Here is a 19,243-nt window from a genome sequence, read left to right as displayed (position 1 = left end):
TGGAGCTGTCCACCATTGTTTAAAAAAGCAAGTCCCTGCCTCCAAGCTCATGGTCTAAAAAAAAATTAGGGGAGTTGTAGTGAAAGGGCAAATCTGGGGGTCATTTGGCAAGACATGTTTATTGCACCCCCTTAACCTGCATGAAGTGGGGGCTTGGATATAAATAATTTTCACACACTGGCTCCAAAATTCTGAAGCGCTCAGTACAAATTGAGCACAGAAGGCCCTGTTAGGAAGATATATCAGGGTCCTAAGACTGGTAAAGAGTATATAGTAGGGCTTCATTTTACAGCGCTTCGCTTTACAGCGTTCCACTAATGCAGCGGTTGTCAATTGCAGAAAGGCCCCGCTTTTACAGCGCTTGTTCAGCTTTTACGGTGTTTTTTTGCCGTTGGGCGCCATTTTGGTCAATGTTAGTCAATGGGTTCCGCTTTACAGCGGTTTTCGCTTTACAGCGGGGGTCCGGAACGTAACCCGCTGTATGAGTGGGACCCTACTGTATGTATGTACTTGCTCCCCTGCCCTCTGCCATGCTCTACCTGCATATGAGACTGCCTGCATATATGTGCAGACAGCATAATCCTATACATGTCAGGTGAGATATGTGTCCCACTGAGTTCAGTAGAGCTTTCTCCCATGTCAGTAGTAGAGATGTGACAGCCCAGGGAAAAAAAAGGAAGAATTAGAGGGGAAAACCTCCCCCCCCCCGTTTTTTCCTTGTTTTTCCATTTCTTCCCATTTTTTTCAAGGAAAAAACCAGACTTTTTTTGAAAGAAAGGAGGGGATGGTCCCCCCCCCATTTTTCCCCTGGGACTTCACATCTCTAGTCAGTAGATTACAGCCTCAATTTCTTACTAAGTTACTTCACTTCTCCTGTTTTTCCAACTGAAAGCCAGAGCATAAAGGTCCTCTTGAGTTAAATATGAATAAATGCAATAAAGAGAAGTACATTTCAAGAGATTTGGATTGAATGGGAATGGGGCTTTCTAACACTCTCTGGTATGCGTTTACACTCAGCAAGCCCATTTAAGAACCCTTTTGAAGCCTTAATGAAGAGTGATGACGGTGTCCTGATTGGCTTGGGACACAACCACCTGATCAAGGAAAGCCAATGTGAGCAGCAGGAGGAGATATTTAAGAGCACTTTCCAGCAGTATCTGGAGACAGAGAATGAGCTGGAGATCAAAGAGGAGAAGCCCAGGTGAGCCATGGGGAAATTGCACCTAGCATTTATTTCCATCTTCCAGCCTTGCAACGCCCCTGAGCAGCGAGGCCCCTGAAAAGCAGGGGTGCGGATCCTTTCTCAGCCTGGGGGACACATTCCTCTTAGGGTAACCTTCTGGAGGCCACATGCCAGTGGTGGGCAAGGCCAGAGGCAAAAGTCGGTGGAGCAATAGATGCACATTTGACCTTTATGTAGTAGGCTAGCTTCTACACACATTCACCCATCCCTCTCTCTCTGCCATCCGGGCAAGCAAGGACACATTCCAGCCAGGCAAAAACATGGGCGAGGGGTGCAAAGCAGGCCTGGTGAGGGACTTGGCAAGGGAAGAGTCCTGAGGGCCGGGCCGGAAGGGCTGCATTTGGCTCTCGGGCTGAGGTTCCTCACCCCTGCTGGAAAGGTCTGGCTGTCACCTATGTTCCTGGGGCAATTTGATGATGAGTTATTCGATTCCTTTTAATTTTTTTAAAAAAAATAAATTATGAGTGATTTGATTTAAAATACAATAGGAATTCACCTGTTTTGTTTTTCTTTTTTATTGCGTAGAAGTATTCTCAGTCAAATAGGTAGCGCCGTTGCTCTGTAACCTAGAGCAGTGTAGTTGGCTTTCTCTTTCTCAAACCTTTTATATATCATGTACGTTTTTAAATGAATGTTGATCTCTCCCTTATTTTAGCCATGCTATGTTTCATTTTCACTTGCCTGGCCGCACCTTGCCTGTCGGAACCGAAATCAGAGCTGAGCCAGGTAATCTCCTGTTCCGAGGAGGGCACATAGCTGTATTATGGAAGTTCCTTCTACAGGATTATAATTTCGACCATGAACAAAATAAATATGTGTGTGTGTTGGGGCGGGGGAGGATTTGGAACTCTGTCCTTGGAATTTGGATTTTACACACCCTCCCCCCATTTTTGGCTTTTCCATTTTGCTCCCAGGCTTGGAGAGAGGGAAGCAGGTGGGTTCTGCCTTTCCTGCTGCACCCCCCCACCCCATTGATTGCCTTCTCTTCCCCCCCTTCTCCAGAAGTGCCTGTTGCTTTCAGTGTTCACTGGAGCGGGAGCCACAATCTCTGCTTCTACCTTCTCAGTCGTCCACCAAAGGAGAAAGCAGGTAACAATGCCGGTGGAGATGCTCTTGCAAGTGACATCTGAAATTTTATGTGCATTGTCAAAGCTCCCCATGATCCATCCCAGAAAAACTCTCAGAGATTATCTGCTCTGTGATCTTACACTGGGTTGTAGTCCTTGAGACCCACCGGCTACCCCACTCTTGGTGTTGGAACACACCCCAAAAGAAAAGAGAAGGGGTTATTGGAGATAAGAATCCCAAGGGCCAGGAGCTGTATTCTGATTTCAGCTCAGCATCAATTTATTATCTGTGCTCAAGATAAGAGAGGGTATTCTGACCAGGGGAATGGCAGTGCACTCAGCTCTTATGGCTCAGGAGCAAAGGCATAGGTTGAATACCATTTTGTACAATGGAGTCTTGATACAGTTAGCTGCAGTTACATACTTGATCATGCTCAGATGAAGAGATTTATAAACACGTGCGGAGTGACTGGGGATGGGATCCATTGGCTGGTGCTGCTTTGAAAGCATTCCATTGACCTAACAGGCAGTACTGGTTCTTTCTTTGTCTGCTATCCATTGCTTTTGCTGGTCTGATTTTTTCCCCCTCTAAACAGTATCAGTATTCATATCTATATTTTGAAAGGAACTATTGATATTTTGAAAGGATTCGTGTCCTCCTCCACTGCTATAGGCTGTTAGGTTTGGCTTGCTTTCTCCCCACTTGAAGTTTGGCTCATTTGAGGGAGGGCTGGCAGAAGGGGAGGAGGAGCTGTACTGCTGTGCTGTGAGTAAAATCAATAAAAGAACAATATATTCAAGGGAATATTCTAGGGAAATAATCTGGTGTCAGGGAATGCTCAAAAAACAAATGCTTTTCAAGGGATGTTAACCTATCACTGATTTAGTCTTAATGCTAAAGACGTAAGTCAAGAAACCTGTTCCAGTGTATAATCTGTTTCTAGCAAGGGTAGGATGAAGAGAAACTGGACTCCAATATAAAATCCCTGCTTTCTCTACCAAAACTGCACACACACCAGCTTCAGTCTTGAACAGCAGATTTAAACAAATAGGAAAGGAGATTGGTCTCCATAGTTAGAGACAGCATGTTTCCAAATACTAGTTGCTTGAAACCGCTGGAGGGGAGAGTGCTCTTTGCACTGAGGTCCTGCTTGCAGGCTTCCCATGGGCAACTGGTTGGCCACTGTGAGAACTGGATGCTGAAATAGATGGGCTGCTGGCCTCGTCCAGCAGGCTGTTTACGCTCTTAAACAGGTTACAAGAAAGAAAGCTGCTTTATAGTGGGATCATCAGTCAATCTAGCACAGTATTGTCTGTTGTGACTGGTAGTGCCTGTCCAAGGTTTCAGACAAGAATCTTTCCCAGCTTCACCTGGCGATGATAGGAGTTGGGGATGGGACTTTCTTCATGCTTAGCACGTGCTCTGCAACTGAGCTATGGCATTCTTATGCTGTGTCTACACCTCCTCCTGCTGCCAATTCAGGACTCACATCCCCATGTTTTCAACCCTGTAATGAGTCTTATTCCCATGATACAATATTGCACGCCCCCTTGCCAGTAGCAGAAGATGACATGGAGCAGGGAAATGGATGCGTAATGACGCCGCACATTACAACATAAGTGTTGCTATATAATACAGAGGAGCAGGGTGGGAGGAAATTCCATTCAGTGATGCCATTTTCAGTATAAGCCTAATCCGTCTGGCAACATGGTTCTGCCCGCGGATGTGGTGCAAAGTCAGAAGCCCTACAAGCTGGATTGTACTTCTGACAGCAGGACTGGTGTGGAAAAGAGGTAGGACCAAATAGCAACCCAGGGGAGGCTGGCTTCAGCCTGCTGGCTGCCACAGTACTCCAGTCCAAGAAAAAAAAGATGTACAGAAACGAGAGTGGCACTGAGCAAAAGGCACTGTCCCCTCTCCTTCCTGCAGGCGTCATCATTCACAGGATCTTTCGTTCCTTCTAGATTCTGATCCCAAACCAGACGTCGTTTGGCCGAGTGCCTCTCCAATTGCATGCTCAACTGTTACACTTTGCTCTTCGTATCTGGCTTTCGCCTGTGAAGATGGGACCATTACTGTTTGGGACAAATCTCTTGGTGAGCTTTCTCTTTAGCAGCCTTTGTGAGATTGGCAAGGGGCCATTCCCTCACCAGCCATCAGCTAAGGCACTTGACGAATGAAAAAGGGAAGGAACTTCCTGAAATGAGGCACCACAATGGGGAACGTCCTGGTCTTCATCTCTCAACCACACCTCCATAGGTGGAGGTGTTCTGAGCAGGGCCTCCCGAGATAACTGGGCAGAGCCACACAGGGACAGGCATGATTTTGTAGGCCAGGCTTCAGCAGAGTGAGATGGGAAGCAGGGCCATTCCATCAGCTCTGCCAAGGGAACAGCTCTGTTTGGCACCTCCTCTCCCTTAACTGTTTCAATTCCAGCCAGCCATTATTGCTGTGTACTTCTATGTAATTTTAAGCATTGGTGCCTGAGTTGGCTTGTTTTCCTTTTCCCTACTCATCCCTTTTTCCTTTTGTGCCATATCTTTTAGATTATTAGCCCACAGTCAGGGACTTTTTATTGATCTAATGTAAGCCCCTCTGGGAGCCTTTTGATCTGAAGAGCGGGGGGGGGAATGTTTTAAATAAATAAAAACAAGCACTCTGAATTGTGCCTGGAAACAAATGGTTAAATTGTGCTGTTCTTTAAGAAATGTGTATGTGTCCTAGAACGCATTTTCAAATCCACAGCAGCGTGCTGGGGTTCTGTGGTGGGTGCACAGAGTTTCCAGGGCAGGCAGGCCAGTGCAGCAGATGACAAAATCCAGGCATTGGGTAACTCCAGCTATTAAATGGAAAGAATGCACCCTGTCATGTCACCCCCCACCAGCCAGTCCTAGTAGAAATCATCCTTAGTATTTTGCCCATGAGGATCCTGCTGTAATTCCTGTTTTCTCCTTCCTAGGGTTCCCATTGTCTGTAACCATTCTCCCGGATGGGTACGTTATCCGAAGCATCCAGTTCATGCCATCTTCGCCACCACCCAGCGAGAAGACCCCTTGCTCCAGTAAAGTCTCTTCGAGTACCAAAGTGAAGCTTCTGGTGCTGTGTACAGATGGATCTCTCCATCTGATTACATCTGGGGCCAAAGAATTTAACACCAAGCTGTTGGGGCACAGGTGAGGCAGGCCTCAGGCTACATTCAGGTCCAGAAACAATTTTGCAGGGTGGGAGTGGTTCCCATACGATGGGACTATGTGGCCTAGCGCCCCTCCCAAGAAAAATAGCACTGCATACCTTGTTCCCCTCTCCCCTGTCAAAACAAAAGGGCACTCCTAGGCTTCTTTCTTGGAGTTGGCTGGGATTAAATCCCAGGATTAGTACTACTCCAAAAGAGTGATAGGAGTTGAGATTCCTGTATTATTGAGGGAGTAGGGCTTAAGTATGTAGAAGCAGATGCCAGGAAACTATGTGGCCTCTAAGAAGGTCATCCTGAATGCCAAGGAACTGGGCAAAATGTAGAAATCCCTTTTCTTGGTCATTATTCCACAGCCCCACAGTTTTAAAGCATTTAGCAGAAATGCTGGATGTGTTCCCAGGATTTCCCCCTGCAAACTTGAAGATGGTCAATTTAGTTTCAGTCCTTTAGAAAGGAATAAAGCAGAATTCTGAGAATTTCAACTTCTGTGGTTAAAAGAAAAAACCTACCCCAAATGCACATCAGGCTGTCTGCTGAAAGGAATGTAAGCTGTGGCTTCTGAGTATTACAGAATGCTCTGTCGGTCTCTCCCTTGCTCATTTACCCTCAGAAGCAAAACCAAAAAAATCCCCTATTTCCCTGAAATGCATGTGACTCCATCACTGTGCTGTCGTTGATATTCTTTTTCAAGATGCCCAAATGCACAAAGAGTAACACAATCTTGGGTTTCTTTTATAGGCCTGAGACTCCCAGTCAGACTATCAGTGCTGTGACAACCAGTCCCTCCTTACCTGATGCAGTGAGTGTTTTCAGATTGTCTCCTCCAAGATCTCCCACATGTTCTGAGTAACAGGAATGTGAAAGGACATTGGGTGTGGATATAGCCAGGGGTGGGGGAGAGGAGATACTATTTCAATTAGTACTAAATCTTTGCTTTCCCTCCATGAAACCTGGGTTGTTCCCTTCCAAAAATGAAAAAGAAAACAATCCTATAGCCAGAGATTCTGGTGCAGTTGCCCTCCCTAAGCCAATCCAATGTATAGACCTGTACCAGCCAGCCAACAGGATTGGGCCGTCCAAATTTTGGAATCGATATTGCAAGCACAATATGTTACAAAGACAAGGTATCCAAGCAGGAAATCATCTGCTAAGACTTCACATGGCTTGTGGGTAGAGTGTGGGTGCTAGATAGGCAACTAGCCCATGTAAATGTGTAGGCAGCTAAACTGTGGCCTAGAGTAGTTGTCAGACTTTTTAAAAAAGCCCATCCGCATAAAGTATGCTTATGCACCTAAAAGCACACAAAATTAAAAGGCAAGGAGCTCCATCAGGAACCCAGCCAGACCAATATCGATAGTGATGACCCACTTTTATTTCTGGGTGGGAAACTGAGGCTAAGGAAAAAAAGGGCTTTCTCAAGCTCACTTAATACGCTCTTGGCTAAAGTGGGATTTGTACTTTGGTCTAGGCCTTTATCCTCCTGGATTATCAGGCAAAGGCTGAACCAGACTGGTGGGCCTCTGCCCTGTTGTGCTTTGTCCTGTTCTGTTTCAGTCCTGATTAAACCCTCTGCACAACTCTGGCTGCAAGTGTGAGTTCTAACCTACCAGGAATGAAGGCTGAGCCCCAATCCTGATCCCATCCAAGAAAGTAGCTATAGAAGCTCTATTGAGTTGATTTTTATTTTTTTATAATGTGATGAGCTGTCCAGTTTCATTCTTCTAGGTGCTGGTTTTCTTCTGGGATGGTACAGTCAATCTGATGGACACCACTACACAAGATAATATTTGCCAGTTCATCACACCACCCTCCTACAAAGTAGCATCTTCCTGGCAGCCAGTTTTTTCTGTTGACACACAAGGCCAATGCTTGATCCTCCGAGGTAGGGTGTCCTAGACACAAAAGAGAGCAGGTGGGCTGAAAAGGGAATTCACCTGATGTAAACTTCTACTCTTACTTATTTTATTTATTTATTTATTGAATTTTTATACCGCCCCACTAGCATAGCTCTCTTCAATGTCTTCCTCCACGTTCCCAGCTCTCAGTCTCTGCATTATCTTCGAGTCTCCCCTCACTTGTTTTTTTTCTCCTTCCACATCAGACCAAATTGCCAAATCTTGGTGCCACCTTCTATGTGGTCTGTGCCAGATACTCATATAGGATCTGTGCCTCTACAGCGCAGCACTTTGAACATTTCTAGAACTGAGGAACAACACTTGAAGGCACTCTAGCCCCTCTCCTCATGTGGAGACCCCATATTTTGTACATGCCTCAAGGGGTAAGTGAATGTCTTCCTGTCGAGCTCTTGGCAACATCATAGGGAACTCTCTCCCAAGGTTTCTGCTTGTTCAGCCTCAGCTTGGCTTAAGCAGGTCACTTACTGGCACAGCAGGGTCATGTCTGATGGGGCAAAGCCAAGAAACGCTATGCAGGACTACAACAGGCAAGACATCATGGTCTTTCAGCACCATGGATAGATCAGTGTGGCAGGTGCTATCTGGAACTTGCCCAAGGAGAGTTGTTGTTTCAGCAGCATGCTGAGGCCATGTGGAGGCTGGCTGGTCTGGACCTGCTGTTTAACTTTGTCTCTCTGAGAAGCGGTCCATATTTTTTCATAGGTCCAGAGCCTGATTCTGCAGCCACTGGCTCCTATGACATGGCTGAGCTTGAGGAGTTGAGTAAAGCCACATACTCTAGCCTGGAAGATTCTGGAATGGGGGTGATGGCTCATCGAGTGATGCCTTCTCTCCCTCTGAGTCCTCCTCTCACCCAGGGTGGGGATTGAGACTGGAGAACATGATACTCCTTGGCATTTTTTCTCTCTCATTATTCCTTATTTTTTTCTCATGCCCTTTTTAAAAGAAAAACGGCATGGTTTATTTTCATCGCAGCATGGATCCTTTAAGGGGTACTGTGGCTATGTAGGAAAGATCCAAATGTCTGATGGGCACATAGGGTGACCATGTGTCCTACTTTTCAGAGGAAAGACCTCAAGTTTAAAGGAGCTATTTGAAGGGCTGTCCGAATCAAGTCTAGTTTAATGGGAAAAAATTAGAATGGAGAGCAGAGGCTTTGAAATTTCACTAATAAGTCACTTGGTCGGAGTCTTCCCTGTTAGGATACTTAAATTATAGTAATTACTCATACATTAGCATATGCAAATTTTATGCAAATCTGTCCTCTTTAGTCTTTTTTGTTGATGATTTTCTCTCTTTTGGGAATTTGTCGCTCATGACTGGAAGTGGCCCTAGACAGCATGGCAAATTCATCATCGAAACTGGAGTTCTTACTGTGTGGCGATGAGGGTGGCGAAGAAGGCCCACTTCTCTGCCACCATCGCATCTTCAAGTAGCTGTCCAGTGGAGCTTTTCTGTATTGTCAGGGGTCTGTTGACATCAACTCCAGGAAATGGAGTTTTAGACCCTTCGGAGGCCCACTGTGAATTCTTTGCAAGGCATTTTAAGGGTAAAGTTGCTCTCCTCTGTAGCAATCTTGATGCCCCATCCACATCTACTGTGAGGTGAGGTGTCTAGTGCAATGTCTGCTGCAACTTCTTGGGATCATTTTCAGCTGATGCGGCCTGATGACGTGGACAAGGTTCTTGTCATGATGCAGCCAGCAACATATCCTCTTGACCTTTGCCTTTATTGGGTTATTAAAGCTTGCTGAGGGGGTTTGGCCAAGTGGATGCAGAGGGTCTCAATGCATCATTGCAGGAGGGAGTGGTTCCAGCCACCTTGAAAGAGGTGGTGATCCGACCACTCCTGAAAAGCCCCACTGGACCCATTGGTTTTTGACAACTACTGCTTGGTTGCAAATACCCCCTTTTTAGGGAAGATGATTGAGAGGGTTGTGGCGCAGCAATTGCAAGTATTCTTGTATAAAACAGTTTATCTTGACCCATTCCAATCTGGGTTCAGGCCTGCTTATGGGATTGAATTGGCCTTGGTCACCCTGATGGATGACCTTTATTGGGAGGACGGGGGAGTGCGACCCTGTTATTCTTACATGATCTCTCAGTGGCTTTTTGATACCATTGACAATGGCTGTGCAAGCCCTGGACTGCTGCCTGGACTCTGTGGTGGGCTGGATGAAGGTCAATAAACTGAGTCTGAATCCTAGCAAGACGAAGATGCTGTGGGTTGGTGGTTCCCGAGTTCAGATAATTGGTCAGTTGCCTGCTTTGGATGGGGTCGTGTTCTCTCTGAAAGAGCAGGTTCATATCTGGGGGTGCTTCTGGATCCATCTTTGTCACTAAAGGCCCAGGTGACCTCAGTGGCTATGAGTGTCTTTTACCAGCTTCACCTGGTAAGACAGCTGTGGCCATTTCTGGACTGGGATAGCCTGACCACTGTTGTCCATGCACCGGTAACCTCCAGGCTGGATTACTGTAATGCACTTTATGTGGGGCTGTCCTTGAGGTTGGTCTGGAAGCTGCAGCTGGTGCAAAATGCAGCGGCGCAACTGCTCACTGGGGCAACATGTCACCCCACTGCTGAAAGAATTGCTCTGGCTGCCCATTAGCTACCAGGCTAAGTTCAAGGTTCTGGTTTTGGTGTACAAAGCCCTATACAGCTTGGGACCAGGATACCTGAAAGATCAACTTACACCTTATATACCCAGTCGATCACTACACTCTGCAGGTGAGGGCCTCCTGGAGATACCCTCAGTTCAGGAGGTCCATTCCGCACAACGCTGGAAGCAAACCTTTAGTGTGGCAGCGTCTACCCTTTGGAATTCCCTCCCCTTAAATATTAGGCAGGGGCTATCTCGTCTTTTTGGTGCCTACTGAAGACCTTTCCCTTTCAACAAGGCTTTTAAGTAGAGACCTTATCCTAGTCTGCATCTGTGTTGGAATTGCTTTTTAAGACGTTTTTAAAGCTTTTCTAAAAAAATAGGTTTTTAAAGCTGTTTTGCTTTAACATGTTTTTAATGATGTTTTGTTTTGATATATTTTAAAGTCTGTTTCTATGAAGTTTTGGAGTGTTAGTGTTTTTGTTTGCTGCCCTGGGCTCCAACTGGGAGGAAGCATAGGATATAAATTTAATAAATAAATAAATAACAAATAATAAATCTGGGACCTTCTGTATGTAGAGCGTGCACTCTTTGACTTTGGAGTTCTGTTGGTTCATGGGAAATGAAAGTGATTTCGTTTGTGAACATCTCAAAAAAACTCCACCAGCCCGCACATGGTTCTTTCCAGCTCTTATCAGGGAATCTCCAAGGGGAGAAACACATTAATCAGCCAAGCTAAGACTATCAGATAGCCTATCACAGCAATCCAACACACCCACTGTTGAGTATGGAATCCCCCCATGTCCTTCCTTCTCCCTAGACCTTTGCTGATCCTCCTGTTTATTGAACTTTGTTGATCCCAGATGAAAGCCCTGTGAACTGCTCCAGGAATCACTCTACCAAGCTGATAAGGTGGTGGTGGTGGTGGTAGTAGTAGTCTGATTTATCTGTCACTTTGAACAAAAAAGACTTGAATTACTTACAACAGTAAAATACAATATCATTTAAAAACAATAACATACTCAAAATGTTACAGGAATCTGCATTAATCACTTATGAAACAAGTATCCTTTTCCCACATTTGTGGATTGTTTAGACTGAGGATGGGTGGTACCTGGCTGGTTTACTGTAGGTTGTGATGGGCTCTTTTGGGAGAAAGGGCATGATATAAATTGAATAAATTTAAACGTTAGTATCTTGATTTTATTGGACTTGTTTTGTTTTGTTGCAAACCGTCCTTATTGATGAAGGGCAGGATAGAAATGTTTTACAATAAGCATAGCACTAGGATGAGCCCCCAGATTACAACCAAAATGGCCACAAGAACCACAATCGGTGTTCATGCCCAAATGCTTGGGAGAATAAAAACATCTCCATCTGATGCCAAGAAGATGACAGTGTTGGTGCCAGGTGAGCATCCCTTGGGAGAGAGCCTTCCATTAAATGGGGTGCTGACACTGAAAAGGCCATTTTTTCTTTGCTACTTTCTGGACTTCTCTTGGAAAGGGGCACACAGAGAAGGGATATTTCCCCCAAGTATGAAGCAGCCATTATCAAACACCTTCTACATCATTGGCCGCCACCTCGTGGCTTGGAACCCACTATTGGGCCATGGCCTAAGATGTCCTAAAATGGGTTGCAATAGCAGCTCTACTGCCATACATATATATAGTAAAAAAAATAAGAATTGAGTCCTCAAATATATGTATGCATGTTTATTAAACATATACTGCTTCACAGCATAAAGCCATCTAAGTGTTATACAAGATAAAAACGGAACACACACACACATTAAGATAAAGGTAGGTCCTGGGTCAGGAAAGGTTGAGGACTACCGTCCTAAATTATCTTGTGTAAATGATGGGATGGAATGGGATAGGGGCAACAGCTGCATGGAACAATGGTTACTAGCTTGTGGCTCCTAACAGATTACCCTCCAAGGGAATGCAGCCCTTGACAGGAAAAAAGATGCCCCATCCATACTATAATCTCTCTTTCTCTCTCTCTCTCTTTCTCTCTCTCTCTCTCTCTCTCTCTCTGAGCAAGTTGTTCTCTTTCTGCCTCCAGGTGTTAACCAGTCTGGGGGTGCTAAGACAGAAATGGAAACCATCTTCCTCTTTGACTTCAAGTCTTACCCATTCATGGAGACTTTCACCCTGAAAGCTGAACATCAACCCAATCCCACTGCAGATCTACCGTGGGACAGGCGCTGTGACATTTTCCTAAAAGACAGGTAAGCTTCTTGAGTCAGAAAAAAAAGACTTGGAGCTAGCAAGCCGTTTTCATTCATGTGATTGTAGTTGGGGAGTGGAGTGGGTGTATTTTCCGGAGAGATCAGGACTCCACCTAACAGCATTAGGCTCTCAAACAAAATTCAGTAGGAGCCAACTCTTCTCTGGCATAGCACCAAGGGCGTATGGGAAATATGTCTTAATCAGGCTATGTTCAAGGTGCTGGTACTAATGTACAATGCTGTATACAGCTCAGGGACCAGGATACCTAAAAGATTGTCTCACCCATTATATACCCAACCAGTTGCTTCACTCTGCAGGAGTGCAGATACCATCTCACCGCTAAGTCCACTCTGTACAATGTAGGAATCAGACCTGTAGTGTGGCAGCACCTACCCTTTGGAACTCCCTCCCATTCCATATCAGACAAATGGCATCCCTACTGACTTTTCGGTGCCTATTTGAAGTCCTTCCTTTATAAACAAGCCTTTTAAGTGGAGATTCTTATCCCAGTCTGAACTTGAACTTGTTTTTATATATAATTTTATTGTTGATGTTTTTAATTGTGTGTAGATTTGAGATATTTCATGGGAAGCAATTCATAAATTAAATAAATAACCCACGGGAGCGTGGTCGCTGCTCCTAGAATGATTAGATGTACTTCAAGTCCTAAGATGATGAATTTAGTCATCCCAGAAACAGCAGCCATACTCCTGTAGATTGGCACCCATATTTTACTGTGCCATGGAAGAGCTGCATCTTAAAGCTTATTTGATGGTTTAATGCTATTGGGTGGGGGTGCTGCTCCATATTCAGACAGGGAGGGGTTGGGAAAGAGTGTTGATATCTCCAGACAAACCAGAGCTTGGAAAAGTTACTTTTTTGAACTACAACTCCCATCAGCCCCAGCCAGCCTGGCCACTAGATTGGGCTGATGGGAGCTGTAGTTCAAAAAAGTAACTTTTCCAAGCTCTGAACAAACTATTTATCCATCCCCAATTACAGCCATGAAGCTCACTGGGTGACCTTGGGCCAGTCACTGCCTCTCAGCCTCATGAAAACCCTATTCATAGGGTCACCATAAGTTGGAATCGACTTGAAAGCAGTACATTTACATTTTATATGCTGCATTTAATATGATGTTTCATTGGGTGTGATTTGCCTGGAATATCACCAGATGGCAGTGTAACATGAGCTATGAACAATAGAGATGATCATCATACGACAGGTGTAGGAAACCTTTGGTCCTGCAGCTGTTGCTACAACTGCAGCTCCCATCAGCCCCAGCAAGCATGTCCAATGGTCAGGAGATGATGGAAACTGTAGTTCAACAATTACTGGAGGGCCAAGGATTCCCCACACCAGCTATACAAAGTAGCCTTTTTTATACTGAGGGCTGAACTGGACTTTATTTATATTTTTATGCTGTTTGTCCCATTGCCTTCTCGAGACGGTTCACAGCATGTTCAGACCAACACAACAGTAGACAACTTACCAATGTAAAGCATTTAAAGTGGTACCAATGACTGATGATGATGGTAATGATTGATTATGGTGGGTTGTATTCAGCTAAATCCTACTCAGAGTAGAGCCCTTAAAATTAATGAGCCTAAGTCAGTCATGTCTGTTTTTAATTTTTTAATTTTAAATAATAAAATATTACAATTAGAGAACTCATAAATGATTAATTACATAAATATGCTGAATTCTCACAATACACAAACTAGATGGATGCACATTATCTTGAAATTTGTCTGACCATATGTGTGGCCATATCTCTCCCTTTTGTAATGTCAATTTAGCCAGTGTTACGATGTCCCAGATCCTCCTATACCATCCAAGATACGTGGAGGTGTCTTCTGTTTCCAAACTTTGGCAATTTTTTTTTTTTTGCTATAATCAAAAGATTCAAAACCATCTAGGTCATCTCCTAGAGCTGTATCTTTTAAGTAACCCAAAAGCAATATTTTAGGTTATTTGGAATTATATAGTCCAACATCTCATGAATTATAACACATATTGAGTTCCAATACACCTGAATCTTTGGGCAGCTCCAAAATATATGTTTTAGGCCAGCATTGATATATTACATCTCCAATGCCTGCCTTGAACATCGTTGTATATTTACTCAATCTGTGAGGAGTTAAATACTATTGATACAGTTCTTTCTTTATTATTTAATTGATATCCTGCCCTTCCTCCAAGCAGAAGCCAACATGGTATGCATAGTACACTGCCTCTTTTTTAATTCAGCTGATAGCAGTCTGGAAACTACTTTTCCCTATATCCAGTTCCACTCTTCCATAGAAACATGTTGATGGGAGACTGTGTTCCATTTTCTTGTGACATTCATCGGTGACTTTTCTAATTCCAATATTACCAGATGGAATTTGCTGATCAGGCCTTTGTCTTGCTTTAATTAAAGTAACTTTTCTGCTCTAGATTCCATTCTTATTTTGTCACATTTACTGCTTGATAATAAACCTTTATATTTGGGACTCCCATTCCTTCATCTTGATTTCTTTTATACAAGGCTTGTTCTGCAACACTTGGGGTTTGTTTTTTTAACCTCTTGGGGTATTATGCTCTAGAATATTAGTTGGGACTTGGAGTGGTATATTAATAAACAAAAATAGTAATTTGGGGAGGATATTCATTTTAATAGTTGCAATATGACCGGTCCAGGTTAATAGTATAAAGTATGCCAAAATCTAAGGTCTTTTTCTACTTCTGCAAATACCTTTCCATGGTTAAATTCCACAACTAGTTTCAAGCTAGGCTCCCATTAGGTCATTGCTATGAACTTCAGTGGATCTACTCTGAATAGGACTAGCACTGAATACCACCATTTATTTATTAAAAACACCTTTATATACCCCACTCTTATATTTGTTCCGGTCACTGACTTTTAACATGGTTATTATAAAAATGGCTGAAGTGTTGTATGTGAAGCACTTTGAGAACTTTACAGTGTGCTGTATAGATGCTAAGTATTATTTACAGTGCTGGAGAGCACAGTCTTGACCAACGTCTTCATCGCTTAACCATCATCTGGTACTGGGCGAATGAAGCATGGCAATTTGGGCTCAGGCAGGAGCCCAGAGAGCTGGAACCTCTGTCTTTGTCTCATTGCCAGCTTGCCGCGACTTTCCACAATTAGCCAACAGATGCCCGAGTGCTGGAGCCAGCTGCAGAACTACGCAGCCGCCTTAACAAGAGGAGAGTCTGGAGAAGTGGTAAAGCAGCAGGAGCCCAGGTGAGTTGTTCACTCCCAGAGATTGATTCTGGGTTACCATTGCTTTGACCATCCCAGGACAGACAAAAAAAAAAGCCCTTGTTCACACAGTGCGTCGTTAAACTACGGAATTCATTCCCAGAAGAGGCAGCGATGGCTGCCAACGGATGGTTTAAAAGAGGATCAGACACATTCATGGAGGATAAGACTATCAGTGGCTACTAGCCGTGAGGGCTATGTTCTACCTCCGCTGTCAGAGGCAGTGTGCCTCTGAATACCAGTGCTGGGAATCCCACGTGAGGACAGCACAGTTGTGCTCAAGACCTGCTTGCAGGCTTCCCATAGACATCTGGTTGGCCATTGTAAGAACAGGATGCTGGACTAGATGGGCCGCTGGTCTGATCCAGCAGGGCTCTTCTTGTGTTCTTAGCTGTAGCATCTCCAAGCATTTCAGAGACAGTATGTTTCTGAATACCAGTTGCTGGGAATCACAGGTGGAGAGAGTGCTGATCCAGCAGGCTCTTCTTATGTTCTTAGTTTAATGGCAGCTGTTTGTTAATCTTTTTCAGACCGGGAGATTTCCTAAAGCAGGTCATTTTGCTGTCAGGAGCAGCTTTTCACCCTTCTGACCCCCTAGTAGGAAGGATGAGTACCCTATCCCCTCACTCACATTTTTAACCAGTTGGTGTTAGAAAGGGGACACCATGAAGGCTGGGTCTAAACCTGCCCCTTGTGACCACAGCTCCCAAGAGTCAAGCCTCCTGCTTTCTGCACAACCCTAACCTGGGTTCTTCCTGGCTTCCTCAGCAAGTATTGCACCTGCACCAGCCAGAGACCTCTGGAAAGCTTAACATTCTGTAGTGGTTATGCCTGCATACATCATAAGAACATAAGAAGAGCCTGCTGGATCAGGCCAGTGGCCCATCTAGTCCAGCATCCTGTTCTCACAGTGGCCAACCAGGTGCCTGGGGGAAGCCCGCAAGCAGGACCCAAGTGCAAGAATACTCTCCCCTCCTGAGGCTTCCGGCAACTGGTTTTCAGAAGCATGCTGCCTCTGACTAGGGTGGCAGAGCACAGCCATCACGGCTAGTAGCCATTGATAGCCCTGTCCTCCATGAATTTGTCTAATCTTCTTTTAAAGCCATCCAAGCTGGTGGCCATTACTGCATCTTGTGGGAGCAAATTCCATAGTTTAACTATGCGCTGAGTAAAGAAGTACTTCCTTTTGTCTGTCCTGAATCTTCCAACATTCAGCTTCTTTGAATGTCCACGAGTTCTAGTATTATGAGAGTGGGAGAAGAACTTTTCTCTATCCACTTTCTCAATGCCATGCATAATTTTATACACTTCTATCATGTCTCCTCTGACCCGCCTTTTCTCTAAACTAAAAAGCCCCAAATGCTGCAACCTTTCCTCGTAAGGGAGTCGCTCCATCCCCTTGATCATTCTGGTTGCCCTCTTCTGAACCTTTTCCAACTCTATAATATCCTTTTTGAGATGAGGTGACCAGAACTGTACACAGTATTCCAAATGCGGCCCCACCATAGATTTATACAACGGCATTATATCGGCTGTTTTATTTTCAATACCTTTCCTAATTATCGCTAGCATGGAATTTGCCTTTTTCACAGCTGTCGCACACTGGGTCGACATTTTCATCGTGCTGTCCACTACAACCCCGAGGTCTCTCTCCTGGTCAGTCACCGCCAGTTCAGACCCCATGAGCGTATATGTGAAATTCAGATTTTTTGCTCCAATATGCATAATTTTACACTTGTTTATATTGAATTGCATTTGCCTTTTTACCACCCATTCACTCAGTTTGGAGAGGTCTTTTTGGAGCTCTTCGCAATCCCTTTTTGTTTTAACAACCCTGAACAATTTAGTGTCGTCAGCAAACTTGGCCACTTCACTGCTCACTCCTAATTCTAGGTCATTAATGAACAAGTTGAAAAGTACAGGTCCCAATACCGATCCTTGAGGGACTCCACTTTCTACAGCCCTCCATTGGGAGAACTGTCCGTTTATTCCTACTCTCTGCTTTCTGCTTCTCAACCAATTCCTTATCCACAAGAGGACCTCTCCTCTTATTCCATGACTGCTAAGCTTCCTCAGAAGTCTTTGGTGAGGTACCTTGTCAAAAGCTTTTTGAAAGTCTAAGTACACTATGTCCACTGGATCACCTTTATCTATATGCTTGTTGACACTCTCAAAGAATTCTAATAGGTTACTGAGACAGGACTTTCCCTTGCAGAAGCCATGCTGGCTCTGCTTCAGCAAGGCTTGTTCTTCTATGTGCTTAGTTAATCTAGCTTTAATAATACTTTCTACCAGTTTTCCAGGGACAGAAGTTAAGCTAACTGGCCTGTAATTTCTGGGATCCCGGAATTTCCGGGATCCTTCCCGCCCACTCCCCAAAAAACAACTCCTCCCACTCTTGTCTATGACTGCTATTAAATCAGCTGTTGATTCTGCTTTTCTGTCCTAACATCTTGCTTAGGGGTGCTGAAGACGCGTAACGCATTGGCTGGGATAGCAGAGTTGAAGGACTCGACAGTGAGTCAATACATGAATTACATTCAGCCTGGGCCACATGCTTGGCACCTGCTCAGGTGCTTCAGGAGTTCCAGCTGTGAGCATACCTTGGATGTTCTGTCCCATTAGCTTCTGGACCCTTTTATGTAGCACCTGATCCACCATAACTAGCCTTCAAGGTCTGAATGTGTTAGGTAATGAGTTCCAAAACAGGAATAGGCTACCTGATTCAAAGGGCAAAGCTTGTTAAAATGTAATTAATGTCAGAGAAAGGCAAGGGGGAAATGGAATAGAACATGAGAAATGGCCTAGATACTGGGAATCTGGAACATGTGATGCTACAGAATACAGAAATCTCTACATAGTGGTGCTGACTGTTTTCTCCTTTTTGAATGCTCATTCTCTCTTCAGAAGTTGAACCTGTAGACAGGGCCTGGCTTTCTTTGTTTCTTTCTTTTTGCATGATACTTGCTAGTGTTAGACAGAGTAAGTTGAATCTACCTGTTTTACTCAGTGTAGATCCTTGAAGTTAATGGAGCTATGTTAAGCATGTCATTCATTTTAATAATGCCTGCAACTGAATACAACCCCTTAAAAATGCTGCTTAACAGGGGACACCAACGCTCACTTTGTTAATATGGGAACCTTACATGCAAATAAACTACAGAGGAGTAAGAGAATGTGGTATGTGCTGTTTCCGGTACTTTTAATGGTGGAGATACAGGAGCACAATTGTTCTCCACCTGCAGTTAGTAATATTCCCAAATAACAGTGGAGCATTCTTTAGTGGCCTTAGGTTCCACAGTCTCCCAGGTGGCTCAGATATGAGCATGTTTAGCCTTGAGAAGAGAAGGCTGAGGGGAGATGTGATAACACTCTTCAAGTATTTGAAAGGTTGTCACACAGAGGAGGGCCAGGATCTCCTCTCAATCATTCCAGAGTGCAGGACACGGAATAATGGGCTCAAGTTACAGAAAGCCAGATTTCAGCTGAACTTCAGGAAAAACCTAACAGAGCAGTATGACAATGGAACCAGTTCTCTAGGGAGGTGGTGGGCTATCTAACACTGGAGGCGTTCAAGAGGTAGCTGGATAGCTACCTGTTGAGTATGCTTTAAGTTGGATTCCTGCATTAAGCAGGGGATTGGACTCGGTGGCCTTATTAGTCCTCTTCCAACTCTACCATTCTATGACTCTGTGATGACAATCCATAGTTAAGAACAT

At 44.4% G+C, this 19,243-nt stretch overlaps 1 protein-coding gene across 1 annotated transcript in view; it reads left to right on the top strand.

Annotated features, from left to right (window-relative positions):
• WDR93 (WD repeat domain 93) overlaps positions 1-18,670 on the top strand; it is a 30,009-nt gene extending 11,339 nt beyond the window's left edge. Inside the window, exons 9-18 of the mRNA XM_061595176.1 lie at positions 1,018-1,201; positions 1,899-1,969; positions 2,246-2,332; positions 4,276-4,407; positions 5,271-5,484; positions 6,243-6,303; positions 7,230-7,386; positions 12,087-12,252; positions 15,387-15,506; positions 17,986-18,670. Of these exons, the coding sequence (XP_061451160.1) occupies positions 1,018-1,201; positions 1,899-1,969; positions 2,246-2,332; positions 4,276-4,407; positions 5,271-5,484; positions 6,243-6,303; positions 7,230-7,386; positions 12,087-12,252; positions 15,387-15,506; positions 17,986-18,004 (1,211 nt within the window). The 3' untranslated portion in view covers positions 18,005-18,670. The remainder of the gene's footprint in view (positions 1-1,017; positions 1,202-1,898; positions 1,970-2,245; positions 2,333-4,275; positions 4,408-5,270; positions 5,485-6,242; positions 6,304-7,229; positions 7,387-12,086; positions 12,253-15,386; positions 15,507-17,985) is intronic.
• Positions 18,671-19,243: the final 573 nt, after the last annotated feature.

Source organism: Rhineura floridana, chromosome 14, assembly GCF_030035675.1.
Source record: "Rhineura floridana isolate rRhiFlo1 chromosome 14, rRhiFlo1.hap2, whole genome shotgun sequence".
Lineage (NCBI taxonomy): Eukaryota > Metazoa > Chordata > Lepidosauria > Squamata > Rhineuridae > Rhineura > Rhineura floridana.
Note: the sequence above shows the minus strand (reverse complement) of the source record. Positions and strands in the feature narration are given on the sequence as shown.